The sequence below is a fragment of the Aptenodytes forsteri genome, unplaced genomic scaffold, assembly GCF_000699145.1.
Source record: "Aptenodytes forsteri isolate BGI_AS27 unplaced genomic scaffold, ASM69914v1 Scaffold299, whole genome shotgun sequence".
Classification (NCBI taxonomy): domain Eukaryota; kingdom Metazoa; phylum Chordata; class Aves; order Sphenisciformes; family Spheniscidae; genus Aptenodytes; species Aptenodytes forsteri.
In genome coordinates this window covers 1,439,239-1,457,659 of record NW_008794154.1, presented here as the reverse complement: position 1 = coordinate 1,457,659, position 18,421 = coordinate 1,439,239, and the positions used below count along the sequence as shown (strand labels likewise).

The 18,421-nt window shown below is 36.2% G+C and overlaps 1 protein-coding gene across 1 annotated transcript in view; it reads right to left on the bottom strand.

Annotated features, from left to right (window-relative positions):
* IFT80 (intraflagellar transport 80) overlaps positions 1–18,421 on the bottom strand; it is a 69,714-nt gene that overhangs the window by 40,361 nt on the left and 10,932 nt on the right. The window contains exons 3-4 of the mRNA XM_019471974.1: positions 10,189–10,299; positions 7,800–7,868 (exon numbers count right to left, since the gene is read on the bottom strand). Coding sequence (XP_019327519.1) covers positions 7,800–7,868; positions 10,189–10,299 — 180 coding nt within the window. The remainder of the gene's footprint in view (positions 1–7,799; positions 7,869–10,188; positions 10,300–18,421) is intronic.

Here is an 18,421-nt window from a genome sequence, read left to right as displayed (position 1 = left end):
CCCCCCGGCCAGCTTTCCCCAGTTTATGTACTGCGCATGACGTCACACGGTATGGAATGTTTCTTTGGCCAGTTTGGCTGTGCCCCCTCCCAGCTTCTTGTGCACCTCCAGCCTTCTCAGTCAGTAGAGCATGGGAAACTAAAAAGTCCTTGGCTAGTGTAAGCATTACCCAGCAACAACTAAAACATCGGTGCGTTATCAACTTTGTTCTCATCCTAAATCCAAAACACAGCATTGTACCAGCTACTAGGAAGGAAATTAACTCGATCCCTGCCAAAACCAGGACAAACTGCTTTAGCCACTTCAGACTGGTTACTTAAAATCACATATCAAAAATTCAAGAGTGGGAGAAAGCCAAACTAGGGGCAACCATTTGTCCTCCATGCTTGTCTGACTGCACTTATGGCCATGTTTACTGGTTCACTTCATGTTTCAGACAGCCATAGGAACAACAGTAAGAGACAGACACAACCCAGAAAGACAACTCTGAAGACTTTAACTCATGCTGCATACCCTTCCAACACTCCTCAAGGAAATAAAAATACATAGGGTGAAGACCTGGCAAATTCACTTGAGTAAACCGTCAAACACCTACCACTTTCAATGTGACCACTCTAAATTTAACTCTGAACAACTCTATGCAAAACAAATAATGAATTGATGGTTTGTCCAATACTACATCTGGGTTACTGAAAATGTGTATGATATGTGAGAAGGTATCTCCTTTTTCTCATATTGTACCTATCATTTTTTTTAACGCATCACTTAACTTTTAAGACCTACCCATTTTATTGCAAGGTCTGTCCCAGCAGACTCCGACTACCTTTACCACTTGCTTCTTCATTTCATGCTGTCTCTAAAACCACCTCTGGAAGAATTAAAATCACCAAATTTCTTCTTCTATTATAAGATTTCTTCTTTAGTCAAATAATCTTCATAACTAGACAATTTGTTTCTTCAATTTCACTGAACCTCATGTATATACTCCCAATTGGTTTTGTTTCCCCACTCTTAAAATAAAAATCTGACCAATTTATTCCAAGCTATAGTTGAGCAAAATAAGATGAGATTGACTTCTCACCTTTGGGTCGCCTTTCATCTTTAAGGTGCTTCTCTCTCACCTTGATGATGATCCCCTGGCTCATGGTTAACCGGGACACTGCAAAGATTTATGTTGCCCTTTCCATTTGTACAATTTTCTCTATTATATCAAACAAAGCCCTTCATGGCCTATTTACTTTTAAGGTCTATCTGCATCATGGCATCTTTCATTCAGTATTAAAATGCTAACTCTTCCCAACTGATCAGTCCACAAAGTCAGCCTTCAATGCCCAGCTGTCAAATCTTCAGATCTCTCTTGCTATCTGTTTAGTTTGCAGACACTTCCTACAAATACCTTCAAAAGCATTTCATGTTTACCTTGAAATCCCTGCAAACTTGTTTGCCAGAATACTTACAATGTGATTAAATCCAATGCTGAGACCACTGGCTATGATGCTGACCAATACCTAATTTAAAACCAACAAGTATTTGTATCAAAAGTAAGCCCAGCAAGTCAGGCAGATGGTCCACCATGCCACCACCTATCATTTTAAGACTGTGTTTTTAATATTACATCTTTCTGAAACCTCATTATCTATTGCCATTTACCATGCTATTAATTTGTAAAATTTTTATAAGTGAACAGTTTTACACAACTCCAGAAAACGAACAGTAATAGCTGCATTTTATATTTACTTAATCTTTTATACTCTGATGCAATTTTATTCACAATTGTCACTTAAGAGATACAGAAAATCAACATGACAACAATCATCCCAATACTTATCAACAGACATCAGAAAATAGCTCCTTTCACCTACAGTGATGAGACTGAACACAAATGTGGGTAGAAAAAGCTTTCTATTGCACCTAGATTATTCTTTGTAAGATGTTTAGGCTCCATAATTAAGCCTCTAACAAAACACATAAAACCCCCAAACTTCCCATACACAAGCAACTTACAAAACAAATTACAACAAATAAAACTAGAAAGAGTGGCCCACAGACTTCACAGATTTTTCCCAATTAATTGAAAACATTTTTTTGCAGATTGAAAACTCCAGAATGATGTATCTAGAATAAAGCTGACTGTTCTGTTTTAAAAACATATTATCTTGCAGTTTTCAAATGACCTTTTTTGAAAATAGAAGTAAAAAGTTACATGGAAAAAGCGTCCCGGGGGGCGGGGGGGAAATTCAGACTTGCCAACTATGCAAATATTTTCCATAGTACTTGACAGGATTAGTCTCCCCTGAAGAAGAAGAATCAAAGTATTACACTACTTGATTCCTTGCAAATAAAACTAAGAAAATTAAGTAAAGAGCATGTCCAAGCATTTATTTCTATCACAGCAAAAGCCCTGTAGCAACGGACAGCAAGTTTCAGCATAGTGTCAACATTACAAGACATGGAAACAGTGCATATAAAACTGCAAGGAGGGAGACTGTGTAACAAGTCCCTGTCAGACCATTCTTTTCACTTTTTGTAAAACTTGCTTCCATATCTTCTGAAATGGGAAAGAGAAGGCTTATTTCAGGCATCTGTTTTTCTTTAACAGACTTAATATTCTCAATGGCAGAAATGAGACCTCTGAAGACACGATTCAATTGTCTAAACACAAGCACCTAAGCGATGTGATGCACCTAGGGTACTCTTAAGATATCCATGTGGAGCTTACAGATACAACACAGGACCTGAACGAGATCCACTTCCTTCTGGAATAGATTTGGAGGTTCGGCAGACTAGCCCAATGAACCTCAAATGTCACTAATGGCACACCTAGATTAACACAACTGAATTGTACCCCAAAAGTTCTGTTTGAGAAGAAACCTCAGAAAGAGCAATTGTTACAACCTAAATGTTGGTATTTGACAATTTCATAATTTTAGAAGAGGAAAATGGAAAGAAATTCTCCTAAATTCTCAGAGATATGCACTTCTTAGGGAGTCATGCATGTTTCAGCTGATAACTAAGTATCAAATGAATTAAAATTGAGCAAATAAACCATTTTTTGTACATCTATAATTTATGGTAATGAAAAACCCCAAAAGCCTTAAGAAATGCTCTTACAGGGTAAAATTTTCAAAGACACTTTTGGCATATTAAGTTCCATTTCAAAAAATGACTTGGGAACATCTTTTTATGTGAATATTTTTATGAGATTTAGATACTTAAGCGATTGAAATGCTATATCAACTGTCCTAACATCACATAATATCTTACCACTTAAGCCTTCGAATTTTCTCTCTGAACAAAAAACTGATTTTATTACAGCCACATCAATTCAGCACACTAAACTTGATTTGAGCTTCCAAATATTCAAGCTCTAAACTGAGATCTGGTGTCATTGCTCCTGAATATTTTTGTACTTCGTATACTTTCTTTCAGGAAGGCATTTATTTTATGTTACTTAGGAATAAAGAATGATGTAATTTTTATTTTTTTTAAACTCGTCAACCATTAAAGGAGACAACTCATAGAAATATACAACATATATTAAGTAAATCTGGCACTTCCTATTTTCCTGCTGGCAGCAATTTATGTTGAAAATTATATAAATTCTGTCACCAGCTGTACAGAAATTCTAAATAAACTAATTTTTGTCCTGCTCTAATGCTGATTTAACAATCAGAAGACTTTTATATTTAAACCAAATGTTTAACTTTTTTATGATGGCTGACTACTTAACCACAATTTCCAGGGCTTAACAGCAGGAGCTAAGTTAACTCATTTCCTTCTGCACTTAACAAGAACTTGGTTGGGAAAAGACTGCCAACACATCGATTGCTGTGGAAAGAAAAATTCAGCAGAACAGACAAACTGCAGTGAATTGCATTGGTGATAAACAGTTTCAGGAAAAAATACTCTCTGAGAAAAGAAGGGAGAAAAGCACAAAAGGTGAGATCTGAAGAAAGAACATCAGCATTAAGCACACAGGGTGGGCTTCTTCACATCTCAGTGCTCTACTAGCAGATGTTAATCCTCAATGAATCCTTCCCGTGGCCAATGCATACAGCAGAGGCAGAGCTAGGGTTGAGTGCAGGAGTGATAGAGCAGTCACTCTGACACTCAGCCACAGCAGATACTTCGGTAATTACAACAGTAAGTCTGTGTGAGACTTTTTACTTTCACAGGAGTAGAAACATTAATTCAGACAATTTTATGTCTCTCTGGCAGCACAAAAAATAGGAGCTGTATTTGGAATACAGTTGTCCCTTATAAAGTAAGTTACACTTCACAATAAACATGTTGTAATTAAACTGTTTACATTGCAACTGTTGTGATTTTGCTTCCATTAACCAAAAAGGCAACCTATACACCAATTGTTCATATTACTCCTTGGTGCTTACTCAGCATACTAGTCACTGGAAGCCCATCAGAAAGTCAGCAGGGCCACAAGGTAAGTACTCAAGAAAGATATGGTCTTAAGAGTACTAGATGACAAATTCAATTTGAAAGAAAGGTGACAGAAATCACCTGAAGAACTAGAAATCCATCTGAGGTAAACTGGTAGAATGTGTGGCACAGAAACAATGGGTCTGTGGATAATGATGTTTAAATGATAAATAAGTGACATAGTCTTTTATAATGGGAAGTCATAGCTTCACTGAGAATCAAAAAGCGCATGGAGAGCACTGACTTGGTCTGCACAATGTATGTGTATTTTCATAAAGGTTATGGTGATGTCCTTCACCAAATGCTCTTAAAGAAAGTTAGTTTTCATGGCACAAGAAATAAAGTCATCCCATGGATTTAAAATATGACTTTCCCCACAAGGAATCACTCCTGTCTTGACTGGAATTAGAGACACCAGAATAGTTACCAGGATTGAAGCAGGTGCTCTAGCAATGGAATACTTAGGGTGGATCCATGAGGCTTGCTTGTTTGCCTTCCCTGAAGACTCTCAGATCTTGGAGTAAGAGTAAAGTTATCAGCAAAGCTGTCAGCTTCACTAGTGGGATAAGCTAAAGAAATGGTGCTGCAGAATAATCTTGATTGTAGTAAGGAAGGCACAACTGCACTCTACTTAGTTTTCAGCTTGACCAATACCTTTGACTCCGTAGGGTTAGAGAGCCAGTGGTTTACAAACCTCAGCAGTAGCAATTTTAGACAGACATTTCAAGAGAGGCTATGCAACTGTGGGCTCAGCACGGGTCCTGCTAACCAGATGTTTGGCCTGCGAAGGACTCAGTTAGTGCAGGTGGCACTGCTAACACTACAGACTTCACCTCAAACAATCTTAGTGTCAGAGTCTACAAAGCTGTAAACTTTGTGCTGGTAGACTACAAGTGGTAAAAATTTGTGCTGGTAGAGACATCTTTTCTTTCAAATGTGGACCTTCAATATATCCTGCTCTTCACAGTTCTGTGCCTCTCTCCAAAGGAACACAGACACTTTAAGCACAGCGTCACGCTGCAATGTATACATCACAGAATACATAGATAAATCCTGCTTTAAGCATAATCATGTGGGTTACCAACATATACCAGAGAGATCCATGAAAAAAAATTACCTCATCAAAATGTATCAGTATACCGTGTCAGCTAGAAACCCAAAGGATTGTAAATACAGCATTTTTTTAAAAAGCTTTCAGTTTAAGGAAAATGAGGAACAAAAGGAAGACTGTTAAGATAATCTAAGGATGAAGAAGTGAGATCAGGCTCAAAGAACAATGCAGCCATAACAGCAATATTACAGCTCAAGGCTGAATGCAGTAGAGGCTATGGAGTCACACTAACTATTCCATGCATTGGCATGATGGAAGGACATGCGACCAGAGCCCTCCATACAAGTACTGAAAAAGCTAAAAAAGGGAAAAATGTATGTTCATGTTTTTGTAGTGAATAAAAATCCAAAGATAGAACAGGCATGTGGACCATCATCCAAAGATAAGAGCCTGAAAATTTATTTCTAATACAAAGAGCGGAATGAGTAGAAAGAATGTTAGCAATGGTAATCCTTTCATTTCTCAAGGAGATGATAAAGGAAGTGAAAAATTAGCTCAAACATGATATACCTTTCTTAAACAACGTAACAATTTCTGCAGAATCCTATCCTGAACCCAGGTATGTCAGTAGCTTACAGAGGGGTCTGTGGGAATCTGATCCTATAAATTTAAAGTTTAAAGGGCTTCTGAGCCTCACAGGATCTTACCTTAAAACGCAAACACAAAAAGACAATAATTCCATGGGGCGTCAACTGTACTTTTAAACTGTTCCAGAAACTCTAAGAAATCAATGAAAATTCAACTTGCATATTTCAAACTAAACATGTCTCTTACTTTATAAGCTTCATCAAACCTCAGATAAGCACAGTTAAACATAAAAAAGCTTGAAACATATCAACCGAGAAATAGTGAAGAGTGTGTGCTTCAACTTTCTTTTTCTTCCAAAAATTATAGTTCAGTTGGCTTATCTTTTTACATTGTAAGCATGAAAAAAACCTACATCTGAATATGAACTTCCTTAACAGAATTGAAATACATTTTACATTCACTCCTGTGGTTAAAATACCTCCAACAGGTTGAAAGAATTTAGATAATTTGTTTTAGAAAGAGATAAGGGTCTGACATTTAACCCAACCCCAGGTGCATGTGGTTTCTTAAAAAATGTCAAAAGGTCACATGATCTCAATGTATGAAGTCTGAAAAACAAAATCTAGCTCGGTATCTTCACTGAAATAGTACAAAAATGTTAGAAATTATGATTATTAAAAATAGCATTTTAAAAATATCAAACATCATTTGTATAAATAGGTATTTGCAGCTTATGCTGTTGCATTTTACAATAATGTGATTTTAAATTGGCTTAAATAACTGGAATGCTCAAGTATGCATAAAACTGTAGTTACAAAGCCAAGATTGAGGTTAGGTCTCCACGGCCCCAGTTCAACAAAGAACTTAAGCACAGGGATCATTTCACTTCAGTAGGACTGTTTGCATATACTAAATTAATTACTGGGTTAAATAGATAGATGAACCAAGGGCTGTTAAAGAGTTTTAAAGTTCAGAGGAACTAACCTACATGCACTTCGCATCTTTCAAGCATTCTTGCAATGCTTTTAGAGATTTTTTTTTTTTCAGTTTCACCATAAGAGTCTGTGGCTTGGTATTAAAAGCTGGATTTTTTTCTTTTTAATTCTTTAGCCTCTCCAGAATCCTTAGGGTGGAACTGAAACTATTGTCAAAAAACATTGCAATAATACTTTTAAACTGAAGAATTTTTTTTTAAGATAATAATCTTATTAAAAATCCAGTTCCCCCTGTATTCAACTGTGATTTACATTTAATTTTAGTTCAGTTTATCTAGGCCTTAAGATCCTTAAACAAACCATTACTGCCAGATTTAGGGACTGTTATTTAAATATGGAACTGAAACTATTGTCAAAAAACATTGCAATAATACTTTTAAACTGAAGAATTTTTTTTTAAGATAATAATCTTATTAAAAATCCAGTTCCCCCTGTATTCAACTGTGATTTACATTTAATTTTAGTTCAGTTTATCTAGGCCTTAAGATCCTTAAACAAACCATTACTGCCAGATTTAGGGACTGTTATTTAAATTTATTTCATAATACCCCAAATTAAAAAGTTTTAATGGAACCTTAAGAAAATTAACTTACCTTGCTGAGCTAAAGTGGATCTCAGCATTCCACTTTTAGACCAGATTTTCACTTGGCCATCTTCACCAACTGTAAATTATTTCATAATACCCCAAATTAAAAAGTTTTAATGGAACCTTAAGAAAATTAACTTACCTTGCTGAGCTAAAGTGGATCTCAGCATTCCACTTTTAGACCAGATTTTCACTTGGCCATCTTCACCAACTGTAAAGTTATCACAGAAATCTTCAACTTCAATGCAATAATAAGTCTAACAAACATGGCACTTTTATTTATCTGGGAAACACTAGAGTTAAAATAAATCCAGCTCTTCTTACAGGTAACTTGTTTATGTAGTCTTCCTAACATGCAAATAGATAGTATATTAAGGAAAAAAAATTTAAGACTGTTCTTCCGCTATTATCAACAAGTCTCTTCCTCTCCTGAAAATCCCTATAGTCTTCTTATCTGAAGCTGCTCCTGGGAAGAGAAAGTCCATCACTATTTAAGTATCCCAAGTTCTGTATTTTCTATTCAGCATTGCTAGTACTGTTCATCTATTTACAGTTCAATGGCCCAGAGGCTGATTAAATAAGTCTCTGAGGAGTCTGAAGAGAGTAGGAGCAGATTTTATGTATTAAACTGGAGGCTTCACAGTTGATAAATGGTGAAACTGAAGATAACTGAAGGCTCCATTTGGAAGGCTTAAATTTTATACCATAATTGCGTGTTACCAAGAAACTTAGTTTACTTATTAAAGATTAAGTTCTTATACACTATGCAGCATAAGTTATGCATGCATTAAGAACACAGATTTCCTAGTGCGCTATCATGTTTAAAACATACAGCTCTGGGCCTTCATTTAGGCCCCCCAGATTCAATTAATGAGGAAAAAGGTGCACCTGGACACTTAATGTCATTCTTCCATTCAAAGGTAATTTACTTACCAGATTTCAGGGTTTTATATCTGGCTGATGTAGCTTTTAAGTATTAAAAAGTGTAACAAAAAAAATTTTAAAAAATCTTATTTGTGCACATTTGATACTGTTAAAATAGAGCCATGAAGAATATTTTAACTGATACAGTATCATCAATGATTCACTCTTCCTCAAAGTATAGTTGTGGTGTAAGAGTAGTTGATCTTCTCAGAGTACACTTTTTGGATATGGTGATGAATTCCCATACTCCCCATAAGTGTCATGCAGTCTTTCAAACAAAAAAAAAAAAAAAAAAGATTGAAAAGGCAATTTTTACTTTTTATTTGGAGAAGCTCCTGAGGCAAATCTGTCTTTAAAAAGAACAGTATTTCTATCCCTCTGGGATTTCAGAGGAACATGCCAGACAGAGTTCCTTGAAGCAGCATTTTAGAGTCAGACTGAGTCTGGAAACAAGCAGATCCAAAATTATCTTCAGTACTTCTGGACTCAGTTGGAATTAGTCCAAAGAAATCAGCTGTGCTAAATCAACAGGAGGCTGCAGAAAATTCTGACACCAACAGAAATCCCATAAAGGAGAAGTCTATCACAGGAAATTTAATTAGCCTCCCCTTAACATCAAGATAGAAGTTTTTGACAAAAATGCCAAAAGCAACTAATTACGAAAAGATTTAGGACAAAAAGACATGTAGAGATGCAGACACTGGGAGATCACTCTCCCAGCCTCAACAGAGAAGAGAGTTAGACTGCAGCTGGATCTACACCACTCCTAATAATTAAGAAAGAGAAGTACAGGAGCATTCAAGATGCTCTCATGAGGCCTCAGTAAACTTTGCTGGCTAAAAAACCCCAAATGTCATGTGCAGGGATATAAACGTACCAACTTAGCAACCTTTTTTGTAACAGATAAGGAAAAAAAAATAAAATCAAGTAGTCTCCTTTATGAAGTACAGAACATTCACAAAAACATCTAAGCACTCTGATATTAAAAACGTTTACTTTCAAGTAAACAGGATAACATCTAATAAATAGGATCACTAAAAAAGATAAATGTTTTTACTAGATCCTCTATTAATTAAAATAGACAACATTCTTCTAAGACAGCATTAATCAAAAAGTGCAAAATTAACTTCTATTAAACAAGGTGATAATAACCCCAGTGATAATGAAGACATAAAAAAGTAACTTATTATAGCTAACTTAATTTATACTGTTGATTTTGTGTTTCCATTTCCCCCTTCTCACGAGAATTTCAAGCTAGACCAGTGTGTGAACACGTAATAGACTTAGTTTTATTCATTCAAATTCAATGTAGGTTCAATATAAACTATGAAATTTGGGATTACATCTTTTAAACATATGTCAAGGATTAAATTATTTTTCCAAAACATTCTATTGTAGTTATCCCATAGAATAAAATACTTACATTCTACACATTTTATTGAAAGCACTTACTTTTCATAAATTTTGTTTAATACTATATTTTTGTACCCTTACATTTCTTCATGGCATGTCAACTTGGTATATTAAAAAAAAAAAAGGCTTTATTTTGAAAGAGCTCTTCTGTTATTTTACTTTTCAAAACACTTCATTACCTTAAGAATGCTTACCTGTAACCAGTGCTGTTCCTTCGTAATTCCACCTTCCTGCAAGTACAGCTCCACAGTGCGCTTCTACACTTTTCTCTACTCTTCCTAATTTTGAAATCAAGTGGAACTTCCCTAAACAAAAGTTCAAGATACAAATAGTATATCTAATTCTGTGAATCGGTATTTATGACTGTAATGGTGTTATCTTCTGTTAAAAATATACACACAAAACAAGACAAGAAACCAACAACAACAAAAAAGAACAAAACATGCAATTATGTTGTTCGCAGCTATGATTAGCCCAAACAAATGAGCTCTTGCAGAAGAACTACTTGTAAACTAGCTACAATGTTGTATTTTTTTTTTTCTTTCTGGTATGTATAATCTTTGTTTCGCCTATTCATTTTTCTTATGTCCCTCTGAAGTTTGCAAGTTTCTCTGGGGACACAACTGCCTGATGTTATTTCAGTGTCTGAAAGCTAACAAACAGAGGTATATACACTGCAGCCCAGGAGAGTCCTTGTGGTTTTGTTGCTGGTTTGGTTTTTTTTTTTTTTAAGATCTGAAAAATCACTCAACACCAAAAGGATAATGGAAAAGCTAGAACAATCTGACCATCAGTGACTGTGTTGCTCTGAGGAAGTATTACTGCTTGCATTATGGAGCTGTTATGGAAATTCACAGAAGCCAAAAACAAAGCTATTAATGATTTCAACAGAAGCATGAGGAAGTCTTTCTTTCCAAATGAGGGATGTTGCTTAAATCCAGGAAGATCAAATTTAAACTGGACCAAAGAGCAGACAAAGGATGACTTGGAATCATGTGGCAGAACAAAAGCATGGCTTAGAATAGTTCAGTGATTCAAATTAACTACTTTAAAACCAAAACTCTTTTAAAATTATTTTATCTAATCTGCCAGACAGTGAGCCACTACAAGCAATTTCCAAAGTGACCAGAACTCTTTGAGAGAAACAGTACACAGATACCTCTCACTGAGTGTGTGCAAATGCTCCATCACTTAAGATGGGATAATGTTTCCATTAATAACATCCTGCTTGGGAATACGAATTATAAAACAGGCCATACTTGATAAGCCAGAACCGGAAACTAAATACCTGACTATTTCAGTAAAGAACCACATTATCAAGACCAATATGTGTATGCAGGTGATAACAGAGTTAACTATGAACTGTGTAGAAAGTAAAAACGGATGACACCACCGCACTAAATGCACATTCAAATCACAGTAGCCAAGATGTCAAAATTTAGGTGGCTTGCACTGCCAGAAGCTTTAAAGAACTTTTATTGTGTTCTGGTGTCCCATGTTTTATTTTGCACTTCAATTTAAAAAGAAAAACACAAAAAAACCCCAACAACAAAAAACAAAGCCAGACTAAAAACAAAGAAAAAGCATTCTGGTAGATCTGTCAGTAAATAACCATGAAACATTCATCAGGGCTCTCCATAGTATTATTCAAATTAATACAGTCATACTTTGTCTTTGCTTTACTTTTAAGTACATAAACAAAAAGGCACAATCATCCAGCCAAATCTCTGCCAATGCAAGATTTCCAAGCAAAAGATTTTTAACACTGAAGAAGAATGGTTTGTATAAATCAGTTTATTTGAACAGACCATTTAAAATATCATACACTGAACTATACATGTTTGCTTTTCTTTATCACTTATATTCATATCTACCAGCGTACTCTGAACAGCTAGTTAATCCCATTTTTTTCTGAATTTACAGAACTAGCATTATTACTAAGACCACTTTTCCTCATTCAGTTAATTCTTAGTTTCCTAAAATTTTCAGTACTAGCATTCAACATTTAATACATTATTATATAATTAATGCATCAGTTATTTTATAGAACATCTCTCAGGCGTGAGATTCTCATTTTTTGTGTAAGCAATAACTCTGGATTCACAGGAATTCCATGGCTAAATACAATTTTCTCTGATTAAATTGTCAAAATGGCCTTTTCTGGTTTTGAAATAATACATTAAAAAACTTGTTTTATTTTCTGATCACCTGTCTTTTTCAGTGCATAGTGTACTTGTTCAATCTGTAGTCAAGACCTTTTTCATTGCAGAATACTTAAACCTATTCTGATCATAGGACTATGAATATTCTCATGCCATCACCTACAGTATTCATCATTAAGTGGCTGAGCTCTTCATAGCCATTATGAAGGGCATTATTTTACAATGCAACAATTTCCCTCAAAAAAAAAAAAAAAAAAAAAGAGCTTTGCAAATCGGGAGCTAACATACACAGAGATGTAATTCAAAGGCATCCATCAACTTTCAGTATCCAATCTGAAACATTCAGAATTACTTTTTTAAGGATACAAAATATTCTATGGCATTTTATGTATTGAAACAATAGCTTCCACTGACCCAGGTAGAATCCATGAGACCTCAATACTTCCGTAAGCAAACCCCTCAACGCATAAGAGAAAAAATAAATTAAAATGAAAGAACAGACAGTTGGCAAGCAACTGAATACTTTGGTTAGGTCACATTATCAGGAAAACAATGGGCCATGTCACAGAGTACAGGATAAAATCCTGTTATACAGGGAAACATTCAACTCGTTTACCAATCTTTTGCATCCTTTCCCACTCCACAAGCTCTTACTTCTTTCAAAAAGCATCTTTCAAATAGTGAAACATAGCAAATTGTAGCCTAGCAGGAAAGAATACAGTTTCATATAAAAGCTGGTCTACCTTAGGCACTAAGATAGAATTCGTCTGGAAAAAATGTGATCATGCATTTAAAAACTGTATCATAATACTTATGCAGAACAGGGGCAAATCAAGTTTTCATGGATATCATCTACACTTTTGCAACTTCTTTACTTTTCCAACATGTGAATTTACAACTGATGACAGTCAAATGATGTGACTCATTAGACACTGCTTTTTTCACTGCACTCACACAGAGGTTGCTCTAAAAGCAACATTTCGATGGATTTCTCTGCCTTCTGTTCTTCAACTTTACATTGAGGTAGTAGAGGCTTTCAAATTAGAATTTACTGCCGTATACACAATTAAGAAAGGGAAAATTTTAGCTGTATGCTTGGAGTAGATAGAAGTGATTCAACTTAATCTTACTTTACATCTCAGATTTGTAAAATACTGTTCCTTTATTTTTATTAAGTACCAAAGCCAGAAGCTGTCCTCAATCTTAAAGTGACTCTCCAGTTTTGGACAAATTTCAAGTGGGAGATTAGCAGCCTATTCAAATACAGAATATAAAACATGTATGTTTTGTTCATTACTTTTCATAGACTCTTAAATGCTGACCTAATGTAAAATTATCAATAACATAAAAAGTTGAAAAAATAGGTCTATTCACTTATGATTTATGCTTAATAAGCAGTTTAAAGCTGAACATATTATTTATTTTTGTAAAAAAGCAGCAACAAGATCAATGTAAATAGGAAGTAAAAGAACAATATCCCACAAGAGATGCAACTCAGAAGAAAACCCAAGAGGATTAAATTTACATTTGCTCTAATTTCACAAACATCTGGAGTTCAACCAGGAATTAATGCAACCCTGTAAAGACATTATACTCCATTTCCATTGGATTCAGCAAATTTCCAGGAATCCTTATCACCGAGATGAATTAGCTGTTGCAGGAAAATTGCAGGCAAATTGCAGGCTTGACACGTAAGGCATGCTATATAAGTAATAGTTAAACAGAATTTTAAATATAAGGTTTTTAGAAAATAGCAATTAAGCAACAAAACTTGTTCATGCACTTTTACAATGCAATAATTCACTTGCATATGCAAAAAAAAAAAATCTTTACAAGTCCTCTTTATTGAAAGTGCTAAGCTACAATAGGAGATAAAAAACTTGGAAATTTTCTACATTAAGTTTTTATCTCAATTTATTCTTTCACAAATTAGGTTAGCACTGTTTTGTATTTTGATTTCACTGGGAAAAAAAAAAAAGAAAAAACCCTATGATTTTTTGGCAAATACACTTCATGAACAGTTTTCCAGAAATTGAATGTTCAGGATGAGTTTACCGATCAATGCTAAGAGCTTATCCCTTAGTCCTAACAACAGTTAACTAGGTAAAAAATCCCTACAAGAAAGAAGATAAAGTACTAACTTGTGCAAGACAAAACCTGAAGATCTCAGGTTTTGTGATCTGTGAACTAATTATGGCAAAAATAACTCATTCCATAAGTAACAGCAAACCAAATCAACTTGTGTTGCTGGACTTCCTACAGCCTACGGGACCCCAGCTGAATGTTTCTCTTCAGTGAGGGCAAGCATAACAACTCCTCGCTGTGTGGACTGCCTGTAGCCCATGTTGCAGCTGCCCCCTCAGTGAGGGCATTCACTAATCCGGCATTTTTCTGTCACATAGCTGCCTCTTTCCATAAAGCCCACCAAGGAGGGTGGGTACTGATTACCTGCCAGCCAGTCCCCCTACAAGACCAGTCATGGAAGTCTCATTTTCTTAGGGAACAGAACTTCAAGGAAAAAAAAAGTTTCTAGGTCAGTTTCTTCAACCAGTTTGTTTACATTTAGCACTCTATAAACATATAAACAAATTGGGATTTACTCTGTTCACTTAAACAGAAATTACATCCTATCTTCCTTCTACAATATCACATTATCTTCCTACCGCAGAGTATCTACTGCTCTGTAACAACCACAAAGTGTTTAGTTTTAATAGCAATTCATCCAGTAAGGCTCAGTTCTACTTTGCACTGTGCTATGCTAGAAAAACAGTAGCGGTCAAATTAACGACAGGAATAGCAATAAGGGCCCCAGATGTCCAGAAGGAATGCAAGGGCTGAATACAAACTCGACTCACTGAACAATACAAAATTATCTAACGACCAATTGCCAAACTGGCTTGAAGAACTAAGGATGTGTCATCTTGGGAAAAGTAGGGGGGGAAGTTAGTGGATTGCAGACTTTGATCAGACAATACCTATCCCAGCCACAACACCATTAAGATGATAAGCCTTAGAGATGTGCTAAGAACTGGACAATTTGAAGGGCATACACATTTGAAAAAAGAAAAGAAAACAAAACAAAAAAAACCCAACCCACTGCGATAAAGTTGGCAAAGATAGCCAAAACAGTTTATGCTGCATGCAAACAAGAAACAGCTGTATTAAAAGAAAGTGAAAGTTAATCAAGTTGGACAATGATAGAATTGATAGAATTGATATGCACTTGAGAGTCTAACAGAGATATAACTACATGATCATTTACATGTTTCACAGAATTTTTTTCTCATTCAGTAATCTTTAGGGTTTTTATACTGTTATGAAGGAGACAGCATTTTTCCTGACCTTCCTCTCACTATGTCTTGTAGCTGCAATCTTTATAAAGTACTTCAACGTGAGCTAGAATCCTAGGGTGATAACTTTAGGTTAGCCAAAAAAAGTTTGGTTAAAGTTATAAGCAAATAAACACAAAAGTCTTATCAAGAAAAATGATCAACATCAAGGGACTGGTTTAGAATTTGTTGGTCACACAATTAAAATCTTGAGCAACAAGAAAAATCACCTGCTAAGCTGCAAGAACCTCTCACTTTAAACCTCTGCCACTGACATATGTCACTTAAAGTAATCCAACTTCTAGTAGTTAATTGATAGCCCTGCAAATGTCCTAATGCATCCTGGAGAAGATTCTGGGGCCTACCCATACATGGTGTTATTCATGAATCTTTATTCCTAAACTGTAGCTCTTTGTTGTAGTTTCAGTTAATCCACTTACAGGAGAAGGGCAAGCATTCACACCTACTAGACATTACACTTAAGAAGTGATATCTTACCTAAATTTGCATCAGGTTCACATATAGACTAAAGTGTTTCCGAATGTACAGCTCCTGCAACACGCTAATTTTTGAACTCTTCTGAAAAAAAAATCAACTTTCAACCTCTCTAAACACATCCATGACTATGATTTATTTTTCCTTACATATCTTAGTGATATAAAAAACAGGGAAAAATGAGAGAGAAAAATTGCATAGCAGAGTTTTAAAAGTCATCTTTTTCATGAAGGTAGTAGTAGCCCTTATCTATTTCTTCAATCAACTGCCAAAGCATTATTCAAGCAGAACATGAGATATTGGAATACTATTTTAATAACACTGGAAAACTGACTGAATAAATTAACAGGAGATCTGACTTACTACAGTTGTTCTTTTGCTCACTATTTACACATACAATTTAGAACTTTACAGAAACAGGACATTAGAAATACAAATGTGAAAACTGAGAAAGAAAAAGAAAGGAGAAAAAAGCAAGGAATTAAGAGCACCATCTGATCCACTGAAATCCCTCCATCCCATGTTTATCACTGAACAGAAAAGAATAAAAATCCCATAGAAATCAGCTCAGATAATATTGATCACTGACTGATGTTCTGAAGAACATCCTTGTTTAGGTAAACCCCACCCCCCCCAAAGCATAATACTATAATGCATGCAAATATTAATTGATATAAATGAATCTTCCTTTCAGCTTTCACAAAAGCTTCCATTTCTACCTTAAGAGCTCTACAAGCAATACTTCATTAAACCCAGCTGCCTAAAATTCATAGTAAAGTTCAGCATCAAGTATTGCAAAAATTACAACTCTACTTGGTCGAACTTCTCCCCTCATCTTCCCTCCCATGTACATCTAGGAAGCGACAGGGAGCCAAAAGATGTCCTGCTTTTGTTCCGTAAGTTCAGTGCATTTATTCCTTAGGAAGTACTGAATACCTTGAAGAAATCTTGGCCTCCACTCTGTGAACTGAACTCTCAGCCCTCCTAATTTTTAAGTGCAACTACTGCCAAAAGTCAGAGAAATCTCCAAACTTTCATGCAAGGAATGAATTTCCTCTACCTTCTTCAAATACGTATTACCTCTCTCCATCTGTACAGGAAGCCATGCTGGATGCATCTGCTCCAGACTGCTAATGCCCAGTAACAAACCTTCTGTTCCCAAATCAAGCTCACTGTGAAGCTAGCCAAAAGCCTATAATAAGTTCCCCTCACCAAAGAAAACACACTAGACCCACAAATTCAAGGTTCTGGCCAAAACATGGGCGGAAGTTAGCTGGAAATTCTCCATCAGTCCCATTAAAACTATCAATAGGTCCCTGTGAAAGCTGTCAACAGGGTCATGGGCAGATGGCCATTATTACCCTGATGGAAACTCTCTACAACAATTGACCGTGATCTGTTCTGCCTGAAAAAGCTGGCAGAGATTTAGAGCAGCATATTGCTTTCAGTTCAGTGTTGAGAAACTCCCATCACTACCATTTGTGTAGAAATACAGCTTTACCACCAAGTTCTTTGACCGCTGACAAAAGAATACAAACTAAGTTTAGTATGTTGATGCAATCTGCTTCTTTGTGGCACATAATTACTACTACCAGCGGGATAATTTAATTTACTTACTCTGGAACCTTCAATAGCATTATCAACTGAGTAAAACACAAAGGTATAAAAAGTTAGGATCTGTGTAAGGACTGTCCAGCTTCTGCAAGGAAGTAATAGAATAGAGCAGAGTAGAGCAGAGAGCAGAGCAGCAGAGCAGAGCAGAGCAGAGTATTTCTGTTGGAAGGGACCTACAACAATCATCTAGTTCAACTCCTTGACCAATTCAGGGCTGACCAAGTTAAAGCATGGTATTAAGGGCATTGTCCAAATGCCTCTTAAACACTGACAGGCTTGGGGCATCGACCACCTCTCAAGGAAGCCTGTTCCACTGTTTGACCACCGTCTTGGTAAAGAAATGCTTCCTAATGTCCAGTCTAAACCTCCCCTGGTGCAGCTTTTGAACCATTCCCATGCATCCTATCACTGGATACCAGGGAGAAGAGATCAGCACCTCCCTCTCCACTTCCCCTCCTCAGGAAGCTGTAGACAGCTCTTCCAAGTCACCTGTATGCCAAGTTCTTGGATGTAACACATGGGGAATAAGCAAGAGGAGTTAGAAACGTGCGCACGCCTGCAGGGCTATGACCTTATTAGCATCACGGAGACGTGGTGGGATGGCTCCTATGATTGGAGTGTTGGGATGGAGGGATACAGGCTCTTTAGGAAGGACAGGCAGGGGAGACGAGGAGCGGGTGTTGCCCTCTATGACAGCGACCAGCTGGAGTGCATGGAGCTCTGCCTGGGGATGGATGAGGAGCTGACTGAGAGCTTGTGGGCCAGAATTAAAGGGAAGGCAGGGACAGGTGACATTATGGTGGGGGTCTGCTACAGGCCACCTGACC